Consider the following 23,429-nt stretch of genomic DNA (forward strand, 5'->3'; position numbering starts at 1 on the left):
ATCAGCGAGGTATTAAATCACTTCCACAGGGTTACGGGATCATCAAGTGAAAACCTTTCAGTTTTTATAAGAAAAGTTTATTTTAGCTACTCTGATTCACTTATTCAGCAGGTTCAACTTCAAGCTGTACAGGACACTGTTACCACATTTGAATTTATTAGACTTTCTCTTAAAACTTTCTGTTGTTGCTGAAAAATGACCAGGTATGATGATAGAATGTCTGTGAGCTTATCTAAGTCAAATGCAGTTGGAAAAAACACTTCAGTCAATGATTCCAGTTCAGTTATGCAGCTTCAGCTTTGTCTCTCCATTCAAATATCTTCTTGATCATAAACACCAAGTGAGAATATTTTACTTTTTGCTATTAGATTTGAATGCTTTCAATTTAATTTGAGCATTTTCCACAAAGCAGATTGAATGTGATGCAGATGTGAATAGGTTACAAATATAAATTTTAAATGTTTGAATCATAAAGATATATCCACAATAAACAAGCCAGTGGCAACAGTGGCAAGGAAAAACTTCCTAAGATGGAATAAGGAAGATACCTTGAGAGGAACCAGACTCATCTGGGTGGACCTAATGTCCATTCATTATAATTCCATCATTGTTGAGGTTATCAGCTTTTCACTGATGGACACTTGAGTGCAAAAACAGTTAATGACAGTTACAGTTAATGACAACTGTAGTCTTAAGCTCATGTTTAACTCTGCTCAGTATTATTTACTCATTTCTCCATAATAAAAGAGCATCAAGAGCAAAAAGGTAAACTGGGATTGGACTCATAGTCAGACCAGCACAATTCTTCTGCAAGTACCTCATAATTCTCCAAAAGAGCACTGCTGTTCCTCCAGCCAAGATGTTCTAAATACTCAACAGACTAAAAATGCAGGGATATTAGAGAGAGTAAACCGTTGAATATTCAAAAGATTGTCAATGGTGTATCTGAGTGAAGCAATGCAACAAAGCAGTATAAAGAAAAAGATAAAAGCAGTTAAAGCACTAGAGAACGTACTCTGTGAGTGCCATCAGCACACTATATAATACTTCTGCTACAACACTGTATGCCATTCTGTCTATAGTGTAACTGAATCATGGATTTTTGTCAGCTGAAATTTACACCACTTACAAACTGGATCTATTCATTTAATATCAATTTCAATATGGCATATAAACCCCTTGATCACCTAACGTCCACTGATAAGGAAAGCACACTTAGCTAACAACTAAAACAATGTTGTAATTTTCACTACCAGGTTTTTATGTTGGAATTGAGTAAAAGAAATGTTTATTATTAAAAATTTTACATGAAGAAACCCCAATATTTTGTCATTTTTACCTGTTTGCCAGACTCAGTGACTGAAAGGTTCTCTCAGGCCACCACACATATGGCAAAGGTGTTTATCCATTTACTAATAAATATCAATATATTATTCAGTAATCTATTAGCCACTGCTCTATCGTATTTACCATGTTCCATCCCAACTATCTCAATCAGCCAGTTTGCCTTACCTAAAGAATATTAAGTATATAAAAACCGAGCAGTCTGTTCAATGAAATCCTATTGAAAAGCAAATGAAAGCCACTTGACTGACCCACTGACACAAATGAGGTGCTGCGGTGAGATGATTAGACTTAATTGTACAATAACATGCCTTATGGCTTCCAGAAGCATCTGTGTTTAAAAGTGACTCAAAACATTACATGACTCATAAACATTGTCATATTTTGCACTAAAGTGTTGCCAGAAGTCAGAAGTCACCAAGAAAAAGATCTCATAGGTCATTATTGTTTGAAGTGGTTAGGCCAATTAAACCACTTACTTGGTTATTTACAGTGTTTAAACCAAATCAAAAATCAAATCTAATCTAATTTTATTTGTCACATACACATATTACATGCAGTGAAATGCTTTGTCCAACTGTCCAACATCTAAGCATAAAAAAGGAGTAGAATTTAAGGGTACAAATATAAAGGAGATAAATTAAATGTTAAAACTATTGAAAATATATTAAAAATATATGTATATACATGAATGAGTATGGCAGATCTTGACAGTACAAATTAAACTGTTTTAGTTTAATTGGCCTTAAAGTGTCCATGTGCAGTATGGTGTGGCATAAAGCAGGGGTCCCCAAACTTTTTTTGCACCACGGACCGGATTAATGTCAGACAATATTTTCACGGACCGACCTTTAAGGTGTGGTGGATAAATACAACAAAAACTATGATACGACCGGCATAAAAACTGGTATTTTTTTAATATAATAATAAACGTGAATCCACTGTGTAGTTTTTTTTATTCATTTTGTTAGCTTGGTGGTTTCAATTTAGCGGTAATGTATTATGTGTTAGCGGCCAGAGCAGCCCCTTTAAGAAGGTAGCAGATGTAGACGTGACAGAGGCAAACATCTTCACATGCATCAAGAGTGAGTCATAGACAGATGTGGAGGAGAGAATCCTGTAATTTTCCAAAATAAAACATCGCTCAGAATCAGATAATAAATAATATGGAAACAATGTAAGTTATGTATTCTTTCTGTGCGTCCCGGTAACAATTGTCCCACAGACCGGGGGGTGGGGACCACTGGTATAAAGTGACACTGTTCTGTGCAAATTCAGGGTTGAAGTGACAATCCAGAGTTAAGGTGTCATAATACAGAGTTAAGGTGTCATAATAAACCACATGTAATGATATGTTTGTTCACATTCTTTATGCTTTATTCTGATCAAAATCACATTGGATCTGAAATTTACCTCAGTAGACACTGGGGGCAAAGCAGGAAACTTAATTTCAAGAGCCATTTTACATAGTCAATCCATTTACCTTTTTTTGGATAGTGGGAGGGAAAACCAGGATCAAATCTGGTACTCTGTGGCTATGTGGCACTAACAGTTTCTATGCAATTGTTTTGACCAGAAAAGCATCTCAGAAGGCTCAATACATCAAACCTTGAGATAAATGGGCTACAACAGCAGACTATGCAAAAGACTATATTGGGATTTACTTATTTATTGGTACTTACTTACTTTATTGGGACTTACTTACTTAAGAATAGAACCACTTGAATGTTGCTGACCATATGCATTTCTTCAGGGCCATAATTTACCCATCATTCAATGGCTACTTCCAAAATGATAAATCCTATATCAAAAATCTTATAAACTGATTTCATGACCATGGCAATAAGTGGCCTGCTGAATTACTGCAGCTGAATCTAATTTACCACCTTTAAGATGTGGGAGAATAATTCACTTCAGGAACATGCACCTAAAACATCAGCAGGAATTGTGTTATGTGATCATGTCAGCATGGACCAGAATCTTAAAGTAATATTTCCAACATCTTTCTAAGAATTTAAATTGTTTTGAGAGCAGTGGCATGCTCTATCCAGTATTAGTACAGTGTTTCTAATAAAGTGTTCAGTAATTGTGTACATCTGAAGCATCTGATGTAGCAGGTAATGTTTATTTATATATATAAACTTGATAAAAAAAATTATTTTAAATCACTAAACATTTGTTTTACTGATGCGGCAAGTCTCAATTCAAGCAACAAAATCCGCCATGGTGCACACATCCGGCAATGGAAACCATCCATGTGCAAACAGCAAAAGTTCTGTTTCGTGTCCTGATTAATTTACCAAATTTAAAACACCATAATTACTTTAAAACATTTACAAGAATATTTGGTCTTCATGGTCTATGTTGAGTAAGGTTTTATTAACAATAAACATACATTTGCATAAAGCATCCATATTTGTCAATGCCCATGTTAATTAGAGTATTAAAAACTTGAAAAGTATTAATTCAAGGTACATTTAGAACAGAGGAAATGTGCAAATGATGTGCAAATGTGAGATTAATTGTGAGTTAAATCATGACAATCATGGAATTAAATCTTTGAATCAATTGACAGCCCTAATATATACACTCACCGACCACTTTATCAGGTACACCTTGCTAGTACCGGGTTGGACCCCCTTTTGCCTTCAGAACTGCCTTAATCCTTCGTGGCATAGATTCAACAAGGTACTGGAAACATTCCTCTGAGATTTTGGTCCATATTGACATGATAGCATCACGCAGTTGCTGCAGATTTGTCAGCTGCACATTTATGATGCGAATCTCCCGTTCCACCACATCCCAAAGGTGCTCTATTGGATTGAGATCTGGTGACTGTGTAGGCTATTTGAGTACAGTGTCAAACTCATTGTCATGTTCAAGAAACCAGTCTGATGATTTACGCTTTATGACATGGCACGTTATCCTGCTGGAAGTAGCCATCAGAAGATGGGTACACTGTGGTCATAAAGGGATGGACATGGTCAGCAACAATACTCAGGTAGGCTAATGGGCTCAAAGTGTGCCAAGAAAATATCCCCCACACCATTACACCACCACCAGCCTGAACCGTTGATACAAGGAAAGATGGATCCATGCTTTCATGTTGTTGATGACAAATTCTGACCCTACCATCCGAATGTCCAACAGAAATCGTGACTCATCAGACCAGGCAACGTTTTTCCAATCTTCTATTGTCCAATTTTGGTGAGCCTGTGCGAATTGTAGCCTCAGTTTCCTGTTCTTAGCTGTCAGGAGTGGTACCCGGTGTGGTCTTCTGCTGCTGTAGCCCATCCGCCTCAAGGTTCGACGTGTTGTGCGTTCAGAGATGCTCTTCTGCATACCTTTGGTTGTAACAAGTGGTTATTTGAGTTACTGTTGCCTTTTTATCAGCTCGAACCAGTCTGGCCATTCTCCTCTGACCTCTGGCATCAACATGGCATTTGCGCCCACAGAACTGCCGCTCACTGGATATTTTCTCTTTTTCGGACCATTCTTTGTAAACCCTTGAGATGGTTGTGTGTGAAAATCCCAGTAGATCAGCAGTTTCTGAAATACTCAGACCAGCCCATTTGGCACCAACAAACATGCCATGTTCAAAGTCACTTAAATCACCTTTCTTCCCCATTCTGACGCTCAGTTTGAACTGCAGCAGTCTTGACCATGTCTATATGCCTAAATGCATTGAGTTGCTGCCATGTGATTGGCTGATTAGAAATTTGCGTTAACGAGCAGTTGGACAGGTGTACCTAATAAAGTGGCCGTGAGTGTGTGTGTGTATATATATATATATATATATATATATATATATATATATATATATATATATATATACAGAGTGAGAGAGAGAGAGAGAGAGAGAGAGAGAGAGAGAGAGAGAGAGAGAGAGAGAAAATTATTTTATAAATAAGATCTGAATATCTGGAGATTGCAGTTGGAATGCACAAAAGCTTTTACTTTGCACAACACAGTGGCTTTCTTTAGAAACACATGTATCTATTGTGAGTAAAGAGGCATCTGAACTGCATTGTGACATTGATATTAAATGATTACTAAAAATTTAATGATAAACTAAAAGCTGGAAGATTAGTAAGAATAAGAATAAAATCTGTACTTCCTTTCACTCTAAAAATCTAATATTGCAGTTTAATTAGCTTATAGACCAAATAATCATCTGTCTCTCCCAAATTGTTTATTTGTTCTGGTCCATCAAGCAAAGCAAATATGAATGAATAAAGACAACTTTAATATTTCTGTCTGTAATTAGAGTGAATATGCAATTGGTATTTGTCAGTGTAGCAACATACAATCCAACATTCCTTTCATTTATCTAAGTTTTTGCATGATTCCTTGCCTCTTTACATTAAGTCCATGTGAAAGAACTGTCCCATTTAATCAAGACAATCATAATTTCCACGATTTTGGATGACTCTTAAGGTGAACCTATGTACAGTAAGATTCAATGGCAGCAAATTAGCTGAGCTCTACAGTGGCACAGTCTCAACACTGCATATGCCTGCACCTAGAGACGGTGTCTCAGATATGGAAGCTTGACAAATACATGTGGACTTATTTTGCTTAAACTAACTTGATACAAAATTGTGATCTTCCCTTGTGGAGCTCTGCACCACCCTGCTAGCATATAGGCCACAGACTCCTATTTGTGACTCTGAGATACCCAATTGAGGCCTTGGTTCCACCTTATCAACTAGATCTGCCACACAGCCCGATTCCCAAAATACTGGCCTTGTTTCAGCCAGCCGTTGCATGACAGCACTCTACCTGGCATATATCTGGGGTTATTGTGACCAGCATGTGTCCAATGGTGCTACCTTTACTAAACATTGGTCATCATTCCATTTTCATAATGCCTATATGGCCATAAATATGGCATTAGCATCACACTTACTGTATATGTATATATGTATATATGTGGATCTTCCCCAAGCTGTTACCACAAAGTTTGTAGCACAGATTTGTCTAAAATGTCTCTGCATGCTTTAGCATCTTAGATTTTAGAATCCATTAATGATTCTAAGTTGGTCTAAATATATTCCAGTATTACAATGTCCCTCTGCATGAAACAAGAACCACAATGACATGGCTTGTCAAGGTTGGTGTGGAAGAAATTGAGCCCTGACCTTAATTCAAATAAATTGCAATGCTGACTTGCCCCATGACTCCTTGCCCAAGATCAGTGCCAGACCACATTAAAACTCTTGTGCATAAATCCAATAGCCACACTCCAAAAAAGCACTCCAAAAGGATATAATTACGGCTAAAGTGTGACAGCAACGGTAACAGGATTTTCAACAAACATGAGAATGATAGGACAGGTGTCCATGTACTTACACATATTATGCAAGTGATTCTCTCCACTATTGGTTGGTTTACAAGGTGAAACTGAACTTTGCTTTTCTTTATATCTCTAATACATGTGTAAAAGGGGGTGTTTATTTATTGCAATTCCTACAACAAAAGAGCCTCCTTACTAGCGAAAAGTTAATAGTGTCCAGTACCAGTCAAGACGCTGCCATGTAAGTGCACAGAAGAAAAACGTCAGCGATGAAATATGAGCAGACAGTAATTAGCAGAGATAGGCTGGTGGTCAGATGTAATCGCATTGTGCGGTACAGCCATCCAGTAAAATGTGATTTGAGACAGATGTAGACAGAGCTGGCCTGAATATGGACAGGATAGAAAGAAGAAGTTAAAAAAAAAAAAAAAAAACAGAATGCAACACAAAGTCTCAGGGAGGATAATTAATGTGACATTTCCCTGACATTTAGCTGGAGATGCAGTGTAGAAGACTGGATGGAGGGAGATTGGGACACAAGGAGGGAATTGGAAAAAAAGCACAGAGAGCGAAGAGGAGTTATAAGAACAACAAAGACATATTCAAGTCAATGTGGTACATTGATCATATCTGTAGTGTGGAATGTTTAATAGAGTTTAATGAACACCCACAGTAATGAATCATGGGGCCCATTTTGGGTCAATCTAGATTCACGCTAATCACACTGTAAGTTTTCCTTCAACATTTGGATTTTGGTATGTATATCAGTGAAAGAAGCCTGCAGTGATGAATCACCTACTTCAATAAACAAACAATCTAACAAATCCCCTGCATTGTATCATCATTGTCAATACTTTGCTTGGGCTAATACTACCTCACACACAATGATAAGACAATCAACACCAGAATTATTGGCACCCTTTATTAACAATAACTAAAAATAGTTATTAGGAAATCCAAAAGATCAGCAGTTATTGCATGAATGAGTAGGTGTGCAGAAGTTCCTAAAAAAGTGTTTGGTGAGTACAATCTCTTTAGCAAAGACCTGCAAAGCTGATGACCTGTGCAGTCACTTAACAGCTATTACATACAAAAGATAGTCAATAAAAATCCACAGGAGCACAAATCATATTAAAAAAGTTTCCAAAATCTGTAACAACTGAGAATTTGCTAAATTCTTGTTAAAAATTGGACCCCACAATACTGTCAAAACAGGATCTGGCACCTTTCATACAGAACTTATTTACCTGCAGAACTTATAACCTTTTTTCCCTTTAATTAACATGACATTAAATGACGAAATAATATATTTTTTTTATTAATATGGTCATACTTTATATGTCACCTCTCTTCCAAAAATAGTCACTTATATCCTTAATGACTAATTGGTAACTGGTAATTACAGAATACTTGTATAATGAGTCACTTGTGATCATGCATCATGGATATGGCAAAATAAATGTTTCCTATAAAAAAAAATTTTTTTATACTTTTTCTGAAATATGCTGGTCTTTTAAGCATAATGTTCTTTGCAGGCAAGATTGATTTGAAGTTGGCTTTAGATCCCCAGGGACCACGACTTATGCGTTATTGACGCTAGCTTTATGATGACATTCACTGAAACTATATTGCACAGAGAGCTTGAAGCACTATTGTGTACTATATATTCCAAGATTCCATTTCCCACCCTGTCCACTCAATATTTCACCTCCCCCTCGGTGATCCAGTACCTTATTTTATTTAACTTATATTATATATGACTTTATATTATGTTTAAAATTAAGCATGGTCAGTAAATTGAAGAGGTCAGTCCACTCATGTTATAAGCACATACAGTATGATGCTACAGTATTTGATCACAAATGCTGAGCTTATAAAACTTGGAGCTACTAACCATATAGACTGTTTAAGACTGCAGAAAGAACATTACTTATAATCTTATACTCCAGTAATCATGTTAGTTCTCACTCTCCAGTGTTCTGTATTGTTGAAAGATTTATGATCAAACTCTTGATGTCACCCAGATGAGGATGGGTTCCCCTTTTGAGTCTGGTTCCTCTCAAGGTTTCTTCCTCATAACATCTAAGGGAGTTTTTTCCTTGCCACAGTCGCCACGGCTTGCTCATCAGGGACAAATGCACACCATTCACCATCACTGTTGATTTGTGTAAAGCTGCTTTGAGACAATGTCTGTTGTGAAAAGCGCTATACAAATAAACTTGACTTGACTTGACTTGACTAAAAGGGCTGCAACAGTATAATCTTGCCTGTATGTGAATTAGTATTTTGTCCCACCCTAATGAAGCCACTGGACACCGAACATTGCCACCCCACTATGAAAGAACTGGCTACAACATTGGAGGGCTTTACCGGAATGCTGAACATTTAAAACCTGATACCTTTACAAGCACATTATAACAACTATTTAAGATGTTCTTGTTTGAGCTGTTATTCATTTTCACACACATTGTTTTGCTTATTTTCTTCAAGTGTGTCAATAAATTGAGTTATCTATATGTGCTGTGTCCCAAACTATTCTCAATGTCCTTTAGTTGGAAAGCATGTATTTTTTTTTCATGGAACAGAATGACCTCAGTATTGAGAGTATCTTGACCACAATTGCATGTGAAACTGGTATCTACAAAATGCTAATGCAGTTTTGTTGTAGTATTTACCCCCAAAACACTCTAGATATTTCTACTGCTAAAGAGCTTTACTCTGATGTGATTTCCACTACAACAGCAGTAATGTGAATTGCACTTTTTATATGCCCTTTTAAGCTAATTGCTGGGTTATAAATGTGCCAACAGATATGTGGACGTTGCGATTTTAGCTTGGCAGCGAGCATGATTTGACAAGGAATCAGGTCTAATGGTATTAGAAAATGGCATTATTGGATGCCTTGAATGAAAAGAGGAAAAACCCATCCTTAATTCTTATGAAGTCCATAACCACAGTCAAGCACTGCAGAAGCTGGGCAAAAGTGCATGATATTAAATCTCAGTTACGCACTGCTACTGGCCCATTGCCAGCAAACCCTATAATTGTGAAAGCCTTGGGTTTGCTTTATCCACGAGTGTGTATTTGTTCTCAGTGTGTATTTATGTATTTTAATGTAGGCATATATATATATATATATATATATATATATATATATATATATATATATATATATATATATAGGGGGCGTGTGTGTGTATCCGTGCATGCTTGTGTAACGATGTGTCAGTCTGATCCTGATTCCTACACACGCATGCACACAAGCAGACACACTTGTACATTAGTGCACTAGCCGGTTACTCTTATAGCTACCTTGGCTGCTACAGAAGAGCCGGGCTTCTCCAGCAGGTCCCACAGTTTCTTGCGCTTCTCTGAGCAGCAAGCGTTATCCAGCTCCTCACCCTCGCGCTCCTTCAGCGTGTCAGCCTCGCGCCGCAGCTCCTCATTCATCTGCTCCTTCTTCTGGTGGTAGCGCGCCTGGCAGCACGACTCCAGGTAGATCTCGTCCACGCCCCAGTAGTCCAGCTCCTGGCTAAACGAGAGCGCGCACATCTCCTCCATCATGTGCAACTTTCCCGTGCGGTAGAAGTTCAGGATGGACGTGAACGCGCCCGGATGCCGGTCAAAGAAGTACTCGTTCTCGTCCAGGTTGTAGTCGTCGCAAATATCCATGAGCGCCTCGTGCGTGGTGCACGCGCGGAGCTTGCCGAGGCGCGTACGCGGCAGCCGCTCCAGCGTGCGCCAGAGCACCTCGTGCGGCAGGCCGCCCACGTTCAGACGCACGCGCCGGTAACACGCCATGCTCCGGATGATCTCCACCGGCTCCGGGGGGAGAGAGACCGCCGACCGAGAGGCTGCTTTGCTGATCATGGCGGACGTTTTGTCCGTTGGTTTTTGTAAATTCGGCCGCAGTTTCGTAGGCTATGGCTTACTCCGGGCGGGCCGCGGAACCTGCGTTACCTCTCGAAGTCAGAAGCGCTTTCTTCCATCGCTGGAGGGGAAACAAATACACACACACACACACACACACACACACAGATGCGTCACGCAAATAGTGCCGCTCCAATGATTCAATAGCAAATGGTCAGGAATCAGAAGCACGCATGCACTTCACCCCCGGGAGTAGCAGCTACGCGTCTGAACGGAAAGATGCTCGAGATGAATCAGTGCTGGGCATTCCCATTCACTGCTCTCATTCAAGGAAGTAGTAGACAACTGGTGGTTTTAAGCACGCGCCAGAATGTATAGTAACCGGAAGCTTTCCATTAGAGAAGTGCGCACGTGGTGATTTTGTCGGTATCAAACGCAAGCCGTCTCGTCTGAGGACCTGTCCGTAATTCAGTCGCTTATATCCATGTAGAGTGCTTCTGCTTCAGCATGTTTGACGAGGAAACATAATGTCCCAAAAGCAATCTTTTGTTGCTAAATAGTTGACATCAGCTGTCCACCCGCGCAGTCCATCCAGCCTGTAAAACCAGGAGGAAATCATCACAAAAACACACGCGTGTCACCTATACCATCATTACAGCCATTTAGACCCCCAACGCACACAAACCCCCGTTAGACTCAATCCGACTGAACACACACACACACACACACACACACACACACACACACACACACACAAAACAATAATAATTTGCGTAAATAATCCAGTGCGCAAATTCGGTGTTTTGAGTGACATCCGTCAAATCCAGGCGTCACGTTACCTAATTGTGTTGTTTGTTTTTTTATTATTTCTGATTATTTAGAAAGAAGGATCAGGATCAAAGTAAAGTGTGCACGGAAACAAATGTGCACAAGGAAGTCAATAAAGGCTTTGATTTGTGCATTTGATCAGGGTTTATAATAATGTGTATAATAATGTGTATAATAATAATAATGCTGATAATAATTATTATTAGCATGAATAATAATAATTAATGATAATAATAGCTTAAACCATACCTCTGTAGCTGAAGGATGAGAATGACGGAAAAGCCCATAAATGAGAAGGAAAACAGGAGGAGCGTCACTGCTTTACTCCCATGTCTAGTATTAAATAAAGCCCACGCGGAGGACCGCTATCTTCCAGTCTGGGCATATATATCTGGTATAAGACAAATCGTCGCTGTTGTTTTTTTTCTATTGGAAGAGAAATAAATCAACAAGTCCAGCGGTAAATCTGTGGAGCTGATTTGGCGGCAGCGGTTTTAGTGTGCAGAAAAGGCAGGATCAGGGATTAACCCTTCACTAACCTGCACAGCGTCTTCCTCCCTCCTGCGCCACGGCCCACTGACCTCGGGCAAAATGGCGAACAGCATCTTTACACTGACTCGCTGTTTCTCCTGGATGCACTGCTCATAGTTACCCCCTATTAGTGAACACCTGGAGGTAAACATTGAATTTACTCCAGTGTTCATGCACTATGGTGGGGTTTATCAGGTGCTTATACAGCACAGTTGAGTCTTTTTTGTGCTCCCATCTGTGAGTGATTAAATAGGACTTAAAGACGAGTTTCGTATTTTGCCTCAAATTCGAAAAGCTGCCAGTAAAATATCAGCTAGGACTAACCCGACTTAATCCACCTCTTAATACCACCACTATCATGTCGCAATTACAGAAACCATCAATACTATACAAAAACACAACATAACAATGAGGGTGATTTTACTAAAGCAAGAAACCCACTTAAGAAAAATCCAAACCTCTACACTACCACCGCAACTGTGTCACCTACATCATCTGGAGCGGTTCAGAATCAATATTTGTCTAATAACATGACAAAAACATAAAAAATTAAATAAAATACAACCTACACAACAGAGATGCAGACTCATAATCTGCAGCGCTCCTCAGAGGCTGTAGTCCAGTGGTACCGCTCGTATTCACTGGTCTGGAAGTGGTGAACAAACCCTTTCCCAGTCTGAGACAAGCTAGCTAGCTTTGGGGTTGGCCGACCTCTCCTCACGATGTCTAGCTTTTCTTCAAAATGATTTTTAAGAATGTCCACGACCAAATAAATTTCTCTTACTCCGTAGGAATAAAAAAGTCCAACTCGGATGTATTCATGTGTGCAGAGCTACACATGTGTTTTGCCAGTCGAACCAACCAATCAGAGGACGGAAAAATGCTGACACTATTCTGGGCTAGCTAGCTGCCCTGTGGGGTGAATTTGAAATCTCATTGGTTAAAGAAACAGAGTTATTTATCAAGGAGACTATGGTAAAAAGGCCAGCAATACTGACATGACATGGCAGCACATAGACACTGAAATCTGATAAATAAAGAGAATAAACTGTTGGGAATAAATTTATACAATTTCATGGAACAAATATTAGAATTTAGGTTGTAAAAGTAGGTCAGTGCTTCTGATAGTGTTTAGGCCAGCAGAGAAGGCTTTGCTGGCCCTGACTGCCTGCCACTGGCTCTGTGAACAGAAGAATAGACTAATGATGTGACTAACTATAATGAGGTCAGGTATTTGGTTGTTAATTTAGACCTACACCCCATTCCACACATGCATTTGTGTCAACGGAGTATAATTTATACCTAATGTCTTTATTTGTATAAAGTGAACTGAAATCCAAATACACTTCCCTTGCTTGTTCACATTTGTGTGCACTTTTGTTTTAGTTCATTTACTGGGAATGACTTACGGTGGGCTGTATTTATTTATATTCAACGCTTCAGTTCACCCAAATTTTTCTCTTTTAACACTGCCTGGTCAGAAAAAGTCACATACTCAAATAAATAATTGGGTCTCCTTTTGCTTTGACTACAGAACACATTCGCCATGCAGTATTTCAATAAGCTTATGCAATGTCATTTGCAACACTGCAACATTTATTTTCCCATTCAGAGTTGCACTAATCTTCCGCCAAAATCTTGTACTGATGTCGGGAGATTCAGACTGCTGTGTAAAATGTTCTCCAGCACATCTCAAAGATTCTCATTGGGTTAATGGTCTGGATTCTCTGGTGATTAATATTTGAGTGTAAAAATTATGCTTTCTGAACCACGCTTTCACCATTTGAGCCTGATAAATGCCTGGCATTGCTATCTTGATATATGCCTGTGCCATCAAAGAAAAAAAAATCCATTGTTGGAAAAATCTTATCATTCATGGAGTCAGGTAATTGTGTGCAAATAATATTGCTCAACCCAAATCTGACCAACTAAATCAATCCCAGATAACACTGCCCCCACAGGCTTGAACTGTAATTACTAGTCGTGATTGCAACACTTCATCTGCCTCTTTTCTTACATTGATCTGCACATCACTTTGGAACAGGGTAAATCTGGACTTATCAAAAAACCTTTTTAATTACTCCAGAGTCCACTCTGTATGCTCCCAAACAAGGAATTTTTTTCCCCCGATTAGCTTAATTGATAAGAGGTTTTCTTAAGGCTACACAGCTGCATTGTGTTGGAAAAAATGCTCTGACTTTTAATTATAAAAATGTTGGTTTTGATACAATTTGATTTCACTAAACATTTAAATGATCTTCAATCACAATCATTCAAGATTTTTAAAAATAAAGGAATTATGGTTCCCCACTATCCTTCCTGGTTTTAATAATGTGTTGGACAGTATTTAGTTGTATCAGTAGTTTCAGTAATCTCCTTAGTTGTTGTTTTTTCTTCTTCTTTGCTTAATGCAGGCCAATAATTTGACCCTTCTGAAACAGAGTAGCATGTCTTCTGACTTTTTAAGAATTGGGAAGCTACTCACTGCATAAGTTAGGGTTTAATCACTTGCTGCCCTATGAAACAGTCACAGGCAGAAATTATTCCGATGTAAGTTTTAACTATGTGCTTGGTTAAATCCAGGTGGTGCCATTTTTGGTGAAACAGTGTAAACGATTTGGTCAATAATTTTTTTTATTGAATCTGAAAAGTTTGCAATACTTCATCATGAACAATGCACACAATTGAAATTCTAAAACAGAAACACTTTTATTAAAAATGATGAAAAAGTGCAAAACACTGTCAGCAGTATAGCATCTTAAAAACTGTACATGAGAAATTAGAAAATGAATGACCTGTTTTATTTGAATAAATAACAGGTGATATAATGGAGACGCAAAGTAATGGAGAGTGTGTTAGAGAAGTGAAGAAAAGAGTACAGGCAGGGTTGGAGTGGGTGGAGAAGAGCGGCAGGAGTGATTTGTGATAGAAGGGTATCTGCGAGAGTGAAAGGCAAAGTTTATAGGACTGTGGTGAGACCTGAGATGTTGTATGGTTTAGAGACAGTGGCATTGAGTAAAAGACAGGAGGTGGAGCTGGAGGTAGCAGAGCTGAAGATGTTGAGGTTTTTGTTGGGAATGACGAGGATTGACAGAATTAGAAACAAATTTATTAGAGGAACCACGCATGTAGGACGTTTTGGAGACAAGGTGAGGGAGGCGAGATTGAGATGGTTTGGACATGTGCAGAGGCCATTAAGGATGTTTATGGATGTGGTGAGGGAAGACATGCAGGTAGTTGGTTTGAAAAAGACAGATGTAGAGTACATGGGGGTATGGAGACGGATGATCCGCTGTGGCGACCCCAAATGGGAGAAGCCGAAAGAAGAAGAAGAAGAAGAAGAACAGGTGATATAATGACGTCACAAAAACAGCAAGTAATAATAATATCAGATGCTTAAATACAATGATGCTACATTATTTTAATTAGTTTTGACTCTAGTTTTACATTATGCAAGTGGTTTTTTGAGTTTATAGCGGATTTCCAAATCCCCATCTGGTTGGAGAATTCCAAAACCATAACGGTTGGGGTCCACCTGTGGCATCCGTGCATTACAGTCACACAGCTCCAGGTCAAAGTGTGTAAGAATCATGAGCACAAACCTAAAAAAAAGTAGGTTAAGAAGTTTAGAAATGAATAGTAATAAAATAAAACATCTGAAGGTAAATCTCATGGAAGTGTTTTTATTTTGTTGTATAAGAGAACTGTTAACGAATCAAATATACAATCATACAGTTAGAGGAAATAGCACTGAAAAGCACTGAAAAACATGAAAAAATCACAGTGTGTCTTCTTAATACTGACCTTTTTAAAGTACAAGAAGCAAAATCACGTGCTGGGCACAAATTGCTCCCTGCTCCCCATGGCAAGCTACCATCAATCTGCTTTCCCTCTTTACTGAAATTGCTCTTCTTTTTTCCATCAGAATTTAAGAAGCGGTCAAACTTGAACTTCTGAAACAAGCAAAAGCAGATACACAGACTCAAATATAGCTCTTCAAAAAGTGTCTGATCATTCTGAAGAAAGCTGACTGCATCTCAAAAGTGATTATATGAGTATCGTACAGTATGTAGGCTCTTAATATACACTCTGAGCACTTTATTTGGAACAGCTGTTCTCAAAACTCATTCAGTGCAAATATCTACATCGGTCGTGTGGCAGCAATGCAATGCATACAAACATCATGCAGACATGTTTTTCTACAACTTCTGATCTCCAGGGATTTTCACACACACAACAGTCTCTAGATTTTACACAAAAAATTGGAGGAGCTGGTGTAAAGTGTTACATAGGGCCTGTTATTACCAATCAGTCATGGCTTCAATGCCAGAGCGTATTTAAATGCTACAGTATTGTTGCACAGTAAATCTGAATCCAATACCTTTGGGATATGGAGAAATTGAGAAGATCTGAGAGGGCTCCTCAAAAAATCTGCAAAAATTGTGTGACGCAGTCATGTCAACATGTACCAGAATCTTAAGGAACCTTTCCTATGTATTCTGAAATCCGTGCCATTGGAACTGAATTGAATTGAAGCTGCTTTGAGAGCAATGGCAGGTTCTACCCACTGTTACTGAAGTGTTCGGTGAGTGTATGGTATTGTTTGGATGTTGTAACATGTCAGAATCATTATAGCAAAACTGATTTGGCCTTTGGGAATGTTTGAAAAATTGATGTTGCTTCGACAGATCATAGCAATTAATTATGTATTATAAAATGACACGAAGCATACAAATGTAGCACTCATTTACATTTAGCAGACACCCTTCTGCAGAGCGAAGTACAAAAGTGCTTTGAAGTCTGTATTAATGAATAAATCAACACTGGTTGAACATTCAAGTCATGGCAAAATGTAACCTTTGTTAAGGGAAGCAGTGGCCCTGATGATAAGTCGAGTGTTCATCCTATCTATTTTTTTCTAGCCTATGCTCTATGGCTTATACAGACTTCATCTATTATCCACAATTCAATTAAACTAGTTACATAATTATTTACAATATCTTGGTTCAGTTCATTTGATTTTAAAACAACCATGGCTTTTCATATTCAACTCAATTTCTTTTAAAGTTATAGCATATTATGGAGTTAATTATGCTAATTATGCTATAGATCATGATATATCTATTTGAATATAACTCTAAAGTATTTTATTCACATGTAATTTAAGATATGTTGCAACTATTTGATGTATTCTGCTTATTTTTATTTTAGATACCTCAGTGATTGCGGCAATGCATATCACAATAGCAACCATCAAATTATATAGTTGATGGCTGTAGGACATCCATTTCTGTAGCATGATGTTCTTTTTCAATCGGTGTCTTCCTTGTTTTTAGGTATAAGTCATCCAACCAAATGTTAAATCTTTGCCTCATGGCCTAAGGCCAGCTTAAAGTGTCAGACTAAAATTTGGTTAACATATGCTTTTGGAATTGAAAACAAAATCTGAATTATTTCATCGAAACTTATTCAGAGTAAGAAAGTATGAATTAGTTTTGTATACCTGCATGATTCAGAAAACAGTTCTGGCTGTAACATGAATGATGGATGCTCATTCTAATATGTAATTGTTTCTATGGTAACAGCTCATAATTAGTACTTGTAAGTCAGACTCTTTACATAATCTACCACAAATACATTTTTTTTTAAATCTGTTGCTGAACAAACAAAGACATTTGGTTTCCAAATGTTTTCGTTTGTTCAGCAACAGATAAAAAAAAAAATATTTATGCTGTCTCTGCTGTTTTTTTTTACTTGCATAGAGAAACTGAAAGCGAAAACCTCAGGGTGATAATAGCACCCCGTTTAATGGTGTGCCACAGACACCAGCCTGGTGTTACTTCCTACATAGTGCCAGACCTGTAAACTTTAAACTAAACTTTTTAGCCTTCGTGCATTGTGTATGATATTCTGACAGGATTTCTTTCAATTACATGAAAAAAAACTATACTGATTGTTTGATCGAAGTTTGATCGGAGTTCAACCCAGAAAACAGAAAAGAAGAGGACAGCTGAGTGTTAAGATGCTGTACCTCTGGCTCATAATGGATCTGAGGATCCATCTGAGGACTGAGTAAAGGGAAGATACAAAGGCGATCTCCATGCCGTAGAGTATATTCTTGGCCGCTGCTCAAATGAACAATTTTGTCCTGCATCACATCTCTGGTGATAAGGGCAGCTGCTCTGAGGCGCAGCGTCTCGCTCAGAACGCTGTCTGTAAAAGCAAACACAAATATTAAAATAAATGGATTTAAAAAGAATGCAGACATTATTATAAAATCATATAAAAATACACCATTGCAATAAAGCATGTTATTCTATTAACAAAATATCTACACATAAAGCTTCAACAGTTGTTTAAGCAAGTTGCTTGAGTGGTATGGAATTAGCATTTTTGTTTAAATGTGGATTAATTCTTGTACCACCACCTCTGAAACTTACTTAATACTGGTGTTTCTCTTTTGTCCAGCGGGAGGTGCTGTAGGCTAATCAGTTCCTTATTTACTGCTTTCAGAGCCTTTGGGTGTGTGAGCAAGAAGCCCAGCATCCAAAATGCTGCAGGGCCAGCATTACCCTACACACACACACACACACACACACACACACACACACACACACACACACACACACACACACACACACACACACACACTTTTTTAGTTCCTCAATTACAATTTCTTAAGTGTTTCCTTCTTCAACATGTGCACACCAAAATTTCTTAAATGTCACAAAACATGCTAGTTTGACCACATCTGTAATTTCTCCCGAAACATCAAAGAGCAACTCTGTATTGTTTTTATAATTGATGCAATGAACTGAATTATCAGACAACAGGTGCCATAGGATTGGTCAAGATGGGTCATGTGACTGATCACTGATCTTAGTTTCACATGATTATCAACAATGGATAATCTATAAAAGATGATGCTATCTATACTCACAGAGCTGTACGTGTCAAACTGAAAATGTATGAGACTCAGACGCTTGAACATAGCTAATGAAGGATAAAACCAGCCCAACAGTGGTTACTTAAAGTGAAGTTCTCTTTCTAAATCAAGAAACATTATTTTTATTTAATTTATGTAAATCATGTAAACACTGCTCTATATCCTGCTATTGTACTCTGGTTAGACCCAAACTGCATTACATTGCCTTGTACTTGTAAATGTGTAATGACAATAAAGTTTAATCTAATCTAATTTAATCTAATCTAATTATTCCTGTAATTCAAACATTTGTGCTAAAAAGTCTATTTGTAGAAACCTTTAGGTTAGTTAAGTTTATTTTTATATGGTTTTCAGTGTGAATATAATGTACATCATCACTATGGCATTATCTTCTCAATCAGAGCAGAAGGGGATCTGCTTTACATTTTGTGTGTGAACATTTTGTGTTATTCCATTTACAATAATCAGTTATTATAGTCGCAGGTAATCTGATAAAACCTTTGACTAACAAAATATGCAAACTTAAATATTTGTTTTTGAGAGATTCTGTTGGCAACTCACATGTTGCCCTGCAGAAAAGTTGGCACGCTAATGCAAATGAGCCAAAATGAAAAGGAACAACATGTGCAGTGTCTTCTGAGCTCAATCAAAAGATTACAACTATTTTAATCTGCAAAGCACTGGTTGCACAACAATCAACACCCATAAAATTAATATTTTATTATACCTAATAAGGTTTAACTGGGAGTGATCTGTGCAGAACAATTTATGCGGTTTTTTTTTTTTTACAGTCTCAGCTTTGCTTTTGCATTTCACTATCCAATTCTGTGTTCTGTGTCTGGCTCATCACCTACTTAAAAGATCTGTAGCCAAGTCTGAATCTCCTGACAGAACCAAATAGGTTTGGGGATAAAAATATATTGTCACCCTGAATCACCAGACACAGAACAGGTCCAAAGCATCAACAATCCATTTTTACAGTAAAATCCCCTGTATACAGTATCATTTTTTCAAACACGTTGCTGTATTAGTTACACCTGACAAAAAAAAAACAATAACGTAAATGTTATAAATGCACACACTGCATTTTGTAAGCTCGTCTCAGAAAGGGCTTCTTTCTAGAATGTTTGATGCATTTTTAAAAAATCCAAAAATTAAAAAAGGGTGTGTGTGTGTGTGTGTGTGTGTGTGTGTATATATATATATATATATATATATATATATATATATATATATATATATATATATATATATATATATTCCTGTTGTTTTAAAGGAATCTTTGAAATATTGTATATTATATAAAAATATAATAATAATAATATTAATAATAATAAAATAATAAAATTGTCACATGTACATTTCGGCAGAGTGCAATTTCTCTGTTATATATCCCAGCATATTAGGAAGCTGGGTCAGAGCACAGGGTCAGCCATGATAATCGCCTCTGGAGCAGAGAAGGTTAAGGGCCTTGATCAAGGGCCCAACAGTAGCAGCTTGGTGGTGTACTATTAGTTCTTTTCCTTAAGCCACTGTTTGACAAACACTGTGTTATTAGGGCCTTAGCAGATCAGGTGAACACTCTTCAGCTATTGCATCATGCCCTGACAGTTAAATAACCATGTCACATTCCTTCTTGTTTGCACTTTCTTTGCCACTTACTCCCACTCTTTGTCACACATGCATAAATACACACACATATATAGGTATGCTTGGGAAAATGAACTGAGGCCAGGAATTTCCCCTAGCTTTTTCTAGATTTTGTTTCCTGTCTACCTTGTTTGTTTCTGTGTTGCAAAGACAAAGCCGAGACATTATATATATATATATATATATATATATATATATATATATATATATATATATATATATATATATATATAAAATAATAACTCCACTATGATCTTGGATATGTGCATGTGTGCATGTGAGAAACAACACATTGACCCTGCTTACCTGTGTAACCCACAGCTGGAGAAGCAGGGCTCGCCTCTGGGTCTGTAGGTCCAAGCCCTGCTTTTCTAAGTGCTCTAAGTAGGTCTGTATCCAGGATTGGGCCACTGCTTCCGTGAAAAACCAGTTTGGACACAACAGTTCCCATAGTCGATTTTGTGCTGTGCTGGCAACTTTCAGCTCATCTAACATGCATTTACATGTGCACACAAACATTTAGGTGAAGTTTAGTACATCATGTTTCAGAAAATAAGGAACACATTTTTTTTTTAAATGATAAGAATGACAAGAGTGACAAAAATTCTTTCCTATCCTTATTCAAAATACCTTTATTTGCAGAACAACGCGCCAGTTTGGGCAAAATCTTGTCAAACTGCCGAAACTCATCATAAACCACGGTGAATTCAGCACTATTATTATTCTCTGTGCTGAACAGGGTTTGATATCCGGCCCTAGAGGGAGAAAGAGATATCAATATCAGATTACTCTGATGGCCAGAACTGATATGAATAAATGCAGACGCAGTTTCTAAAGACTGTGGTTACTAGTGCCACTGCAGCAGTACTCATCTATATCGGTCTGGTGAACTAAAATAGCCCGACATGAAAAGCAGCCAAAACACACCCTGCAAATTCTTAAGTTAACACTCAGGGTTTCTGCAGGTGTGTGTTTATGTTGTGTGTGTGTGTCACTATTACAGCACTTGTTTGTTGGCAGAAAATGTAGGTTCTCACACTTCCTTTGTTTCAAATGCCTCATACAATAACATACTTGAAAAGCAAGCTGTAACAGAAGTCAAAAAGTTTGTCCTTTTTCCATTCCGTTGGTTTCTGTGTATTCACAGATGCCACGAGAACTGAAGATTGTTCTGCATTGAGCTACAGAGTCGGGCCAGATTGCCTGCAAAGTATCTAAAAACACATACACACAAAACACATGGTTATAATCTCATTAATGGCATTAATTAACAAAGAAATTCACATTTCTATATAAATTGTTGAAAGTGCTACAAATTATTGTAAGACTGATATATGAAGATGAATAAAATGCATACAAAAGTAAGCTATTGTATGCAAATTTGTACAGTTTTGGAGTGGAGTAGTCCAAAACATTAGAAATGCATTATGGAAGGAGGAATCAAGTCTAGTCTCAAACACCCACTTGTCCATTTTGCTTCTCTCCGATACTGGGTCATGATTAGGCAATTGAAGTTTGAAGATTCTGCTCATTAAAAGCTGGCTATAGCGAGTCAGATCGAAGGATTTGGTGTCTGCCAGCACAGCATCATAGCAATTGGAGTCCAGCAGGACAGTCACATAACGCCCAGCCACACACACCTGTAGATTAAATCAGAACAGTAAATTGTAAAACAAACCGAAAGAGTGACACAAGAGTACTTTTATTTCCGTTTCGGTGCACTCTGTGTAAGAAACCAGATGATATCATCTCTTGACAATGCAGCTGAAAAGTTGACTAATATTAACGCCTTGTATGACACCATTCCAAAAAGCAATCACTGCAACTATCACAAAACCTGAAAAGTTGGTTAATATGAAATGTAATCAAATACCGCAATTGAGTGTTTCTCACAGTTTTACACCTATTCAAGTCATTTAACTTTGCTTAGCCGTTTCAGCAAAAGAAGGCATTTCTATCAAATCTCTTCAAAGTACTTAAATATGCAATGATCATAATGAGTCCGTTCTTCTTTCACATGCAGAATGATGAAAATGTGGAGTGGATTATTTCAATATGAACACCAGTATAGACAGAACAGAACTGTCCATTTAGGAAATAGCTCATATAGAAACGGCTGAAAGAAACTTACTGTAAAAATGTCTCCATGCTTTTCTTTCATGCGTGTTAAAAACTTAGCAGCATCTTTTCCAAACTCAAGGGCATGGCCAAGCCAAGGAATCATGCCTTTATCCAGAGGAGGCTCGTTTCTTTGCCTTTAGAAAAGAACAAAATATTACAAATACAATGATTTATGACTAGCTTCATTCTACACTGATCTATAAGTATATTCTGGTAAATTATTGCAGTTTGAATGAGTAAACAAATGAAAGGTCGTTTAAAAAAAATCTACAAATAGCATCTCACAGAATATCACACTACAGGGCATTAATATGGAGTGTAACATGAGCTGTAAACTCAGTGCTTAGAAGTAAAACCTAAACACTCCACAGTTGGTTGATGTTGCTGATCTCTGCCTCACAGACTCACCTGCGTCTAGTGTAAAGTAAAAGCACTGCGGAAAAAACTCCCACGAGGACCAGCACCAGTACCAGTGTAAACGCCATACTGTACAGCTCGCGCGCTGCGTGTCAGAATGTTTGCACGCGCCGTACAGTCGCATTTAAACCGCAGGCGGTGTGAACTCACGTCACTCATTATTACGAAATAAAGGACTGAAAGCTGAAAGGGGCGGGGCTTCAGGACAACAGGCTGTTATTGTGACTAGAAGGTGACACATGGAGCGAAACTAACGAAATCTCATGATGCTCTCAGGCCCATGAAAGTTCTGAAGAAGAACAAATGAATTTTTGCGTTCATCATTTAAATTCAGATGTCTAAATAAATTCGAATTTATTTTCGTTTCATATATATATATATATATATATATATATATATATATATATATATATATATATATATATA

General features: G+C 37.8%; 2 protein-coding genes across 2 annotated transcripts in view; both read right to left on the minus strand.

The window, feature by feature from the left end:
* The window catches only part of kcnb1 (potassium voltage-gated channel, Shab-related subfamily, member 1), a 31,249-nt gene extending 19,362 nt beyond the window's left edge, over nucleotides 1–11,887 (minus strand). The window contains exons 1-3 of the mRNA XM_046859820.1: nucleotides 11,588–11,887; nucleotides 10,755–11,106; nucleotides 9,953–10,631 (exon numbers count right to left, since the gene is read on the minus strand). Coding sequence (XP_046715776.1) covers nucleotides 9,953–10,510 — 558 coding nt within the window. The 5' untranslated portion in view covers nucleotides 10,511–10,631; nucleotides 10,755–11,106; nucleotides 11,588–11,887. The remainder of the gene's footprint in view (nucleotides 1–9,952; nucleotides 10,632–10,754; nucleotides 11,107–11,587) is intronic.
* A 3,206-nt stretch (nucleotides 11,888–15,093) lies between these two features.
* Nucleotides 15,094–23,133, minus strand: ptgis (prostaglandin I2 (prostacyclin) synthase). The gene is given in 11 exon segments (XM_046845138.1): nucleotides 15,094–15,471; nucleotides 15,674–15,822; nucleotides 17,901–18,082; nucleotides 18,310–18,442; nucleotides 20,772–20,953; nucleotides 21,096–21,220; nucleotides 21,540–21,621; nucleotides 21,624–21,679; nucleotides 21,930–22,105; nucleotides 22,597–22,720; nucleotides 22,995–23,133. Coding segments are annotated over 11 exon segments (1,440 nt in total). The 5' UTR covers nucleotides 23,072–23,133; the 3' UTR covers nucleotides 15,094–15,317.
* Nucleotides 23,134–23,429: the final 296 nt, after the last annotated feature.

Source organism: Silurus meridionalis, chromosome 1 (genome assembly GCF_014805685.1).
Source record: "Silurus meridionalis isolate SWU-2019-XX chromosome 1, ASM1480568v1, whole genome shotgun sequence".
In the NCBI taxonomy this organism is placed as follows: domain Eukaryota; kingdom Metazoa; phylum Chordata; class Actinopteri; order Siluriformes; family Siluridae; genus Silurus; species Silurus meridionalis.